At 44.8% G+C, this 2,242-nt stretch overlaps 1 protein-coding gene across 1 annotated transcript in view; it reads right to left on the reverse strand.

Moving 5' to 3' along the window:
• Window positions 1-1,919: 1,919 nt before the first annotated feature.
• The window catches only part of LOC113828802 (variable charge X-linked protein 3B), a 6,471-nt gene continuing 6,148 nt past the window's right edge, over window positions 1,920-2,242 (reverse strand). Inside the window, exon 3 of the mRNA XM_070121541.1 lies at window positions 1,920-2,059. Within this exon, the coding sequence (XP_069977642.1) occupies window positions 1,920-2,059 (140 nt within the window). The remainder of the gene's footprint in view (window positions 2,060-2,242) is intronic.

The following is a 2,242-nucleotide window of genomic DNA, read 5'->3' on the forward strand; positions in this document are numbered from 1 at the left end:
AGAGAAAAGAAAAGAAAAATAGAAAAGAAAACGAGAGAGAAAAGAAAGAAAAAAAGACACAGATACTCTCCGTATAATAGAAAGCTGATTCACTAGCGGTCTCGGCGAGGGAGGCAAAAGAGAGCTACGTAATAGAGAGGTGTGGCGTGTTAGTGAGGGAGGGGGGGGGCGGAGGGGGGAGGGTAGATGGATGATGAAGGAGAGAAGTGTGATGGAAGGGGAAGGGGGAGGAGGAGGAGGAGGGAGGGAAGAAGGGGAGGAGGAGGAGGGAGAAGAGGGAAGAGGAGAAGGGGAAGGAGGAGTAGGAGGAGGGGAATATGGGGAAGAGGAGGAGGAGGAAGGAGAAGGGAAGAGGGAGGGTAGGAGGAGGGGGAATATGGGGAAGAAGGAGGAGGAGGAGGGAGAAGAGGAAGAGACGGAGAGAGGAGGAGGAGAGAGAAAGAGGAGGGAGAAAAGTGGTGGGAAATTATTAAAGGCGCTGGGAGAGAGATAAAGGAGGCGATTTGGGAGGTCGAGGTCGAGTAAGGATTGAAGGATTCCGACTGGAGTGAGGAAGTGAGGATTGAAGGATCGAGGGATTTAAGGAGTCGATCTGGAGGATTAAAAAGGGGAAAAAAGATATCACGAATGAAAAAAAAAAAAAAAATCCCAACCCGTGAGCGAAGAGAAAGTGAAAGGATGTGTAGTGCTTGGATAAAAGGAAGACACCTGGATGGCAACACCGCCTTGATGACATGGAATTTCTGGATAAAAACCGTAAAGAGAGGGAGAGAGAGAGAGAGAGAGAGAGAGAGAGAGAGAGAGAGAGAAAGAGAGAGAGAGAAAGAGACAGACAGAGAGAGAGAGACAGACAGAGAGAGAAAGAGAGACAGAGAGGCAGACAGACAGAGATAGAGACAGAGACAGCTACAGAGACACAAGCAGATACAGAAACGAATGGAAAATAAAAACAAAAACAGACAGATACAGTGAATCTTTATTCATATAGGCTAGATACCTTCCTATACACCAATAGATAGCGTTTAGCCAATTAATTACATGTATAAGGGTAATCTACTGCCTTCCGAATGAGGGATCGGAACCTATGTATGCGACAGTAGAAGACGTAGACAGTGTGTGATATGATGTGTTAAGTTCACGTATGTTTGTACTGTATGGCATTCATTTTCGGTTGCTGGGCATGTCTCTTTCCTTCTCTCTCTCTCTCTCTCTCACGGCTTTTCTTTACTCCTTGTCTTTCCTATATTCCCTCTCTCTTTCATTTATTTTTCCCTCCGTTTTTGTCTATATGTATAGGTCTCTGTCTGTCTCTATATCTGTATTTTTAGTCTCTTTCTCTCTCTCTCTCTCTCTCTCTCTCTCTCTCTCTCTCTCTCTCTCTCTCTCTCTCTCTCTCTCTCTCTCTCTCTCTCTCTCTCTTCTTCTTCTTCTTCTTCTTCTTCTTCTTCTTCTTCTTCTTCTTCTTCTTCTCTCTCTGTATCTGTATCTTCTTCTTTTTCTTCTTCTTCTCTCTCTCTCCGCATCCACATGCAAAGGAAAACATTCCTAAGGAGTTTCAGTTTAACAGCAAATTTCGGAATTGTATTTTATATTCATTATTATTTTATATCCATGAGAAAACGCATGTCTTCAGAAAAGGCTTTGATTCAATTGAGCATATTTTAGTGTCGAATAACTTGTAAATGAACAATCAGATCATGCTCATGATTCCACTAATCCAATCCAGATTCATTCATTACTATTCCCTTTAATCATGGTGCTTTAAATACTTATCAAAGAAAGAAAGACAAAAAATCTGCAACTATTATTATTTATCACGATCTGATAAAGACAAGACGTCTCCCTCCCTTCCATATCCTTTGACCCAAAATAACACAAAAACAAGATAAACAAAAAACCAGAGCAGTGTGTTGCCTTCGCTAGCCTTCGAGGGGGTACATATGCCTTTTTCTACCTATGGACGAAGGGAACATGTACCCGAGGTAGGCCAGTGGTGCTCTCTCCGAGTCTACCTCCTCTGGGTCTTCTAGCAGTGGAGGCATTTTTGGGAAACCATGGTCTAGGAGAGCACTACACGTTCATATATAGTTATAGATAGATTGAGAGAGAGAGAGGGAGGGAGGGAGGGAGGGAGGGAGGGAGGGAGGGAGGGAGGGAGGGAGGAGGAGGAGGGAGGGAGGGAGGGAGGGAGGGAGGAGGAGGGAGGAGGAGGAGGAGGGAGGGAAGGGAGGGAGGGGGGAGG

The sequence above is a fragment of the Penaeus vannamei genome, chromosome 5 (genome assembly GCF_042767895.1).
Source record: "Penaeus vannamei isolate JL-2024 chromosome 5, ASM4276789v1, whole genome shotgun sequence".
Classification (NCBI taxonomy): Eukaryota; Metazoa; Arthropoda; class Malacostraca; order Decapoda; family Penaeidae; genus Penaeus; species Penaeus vannamei.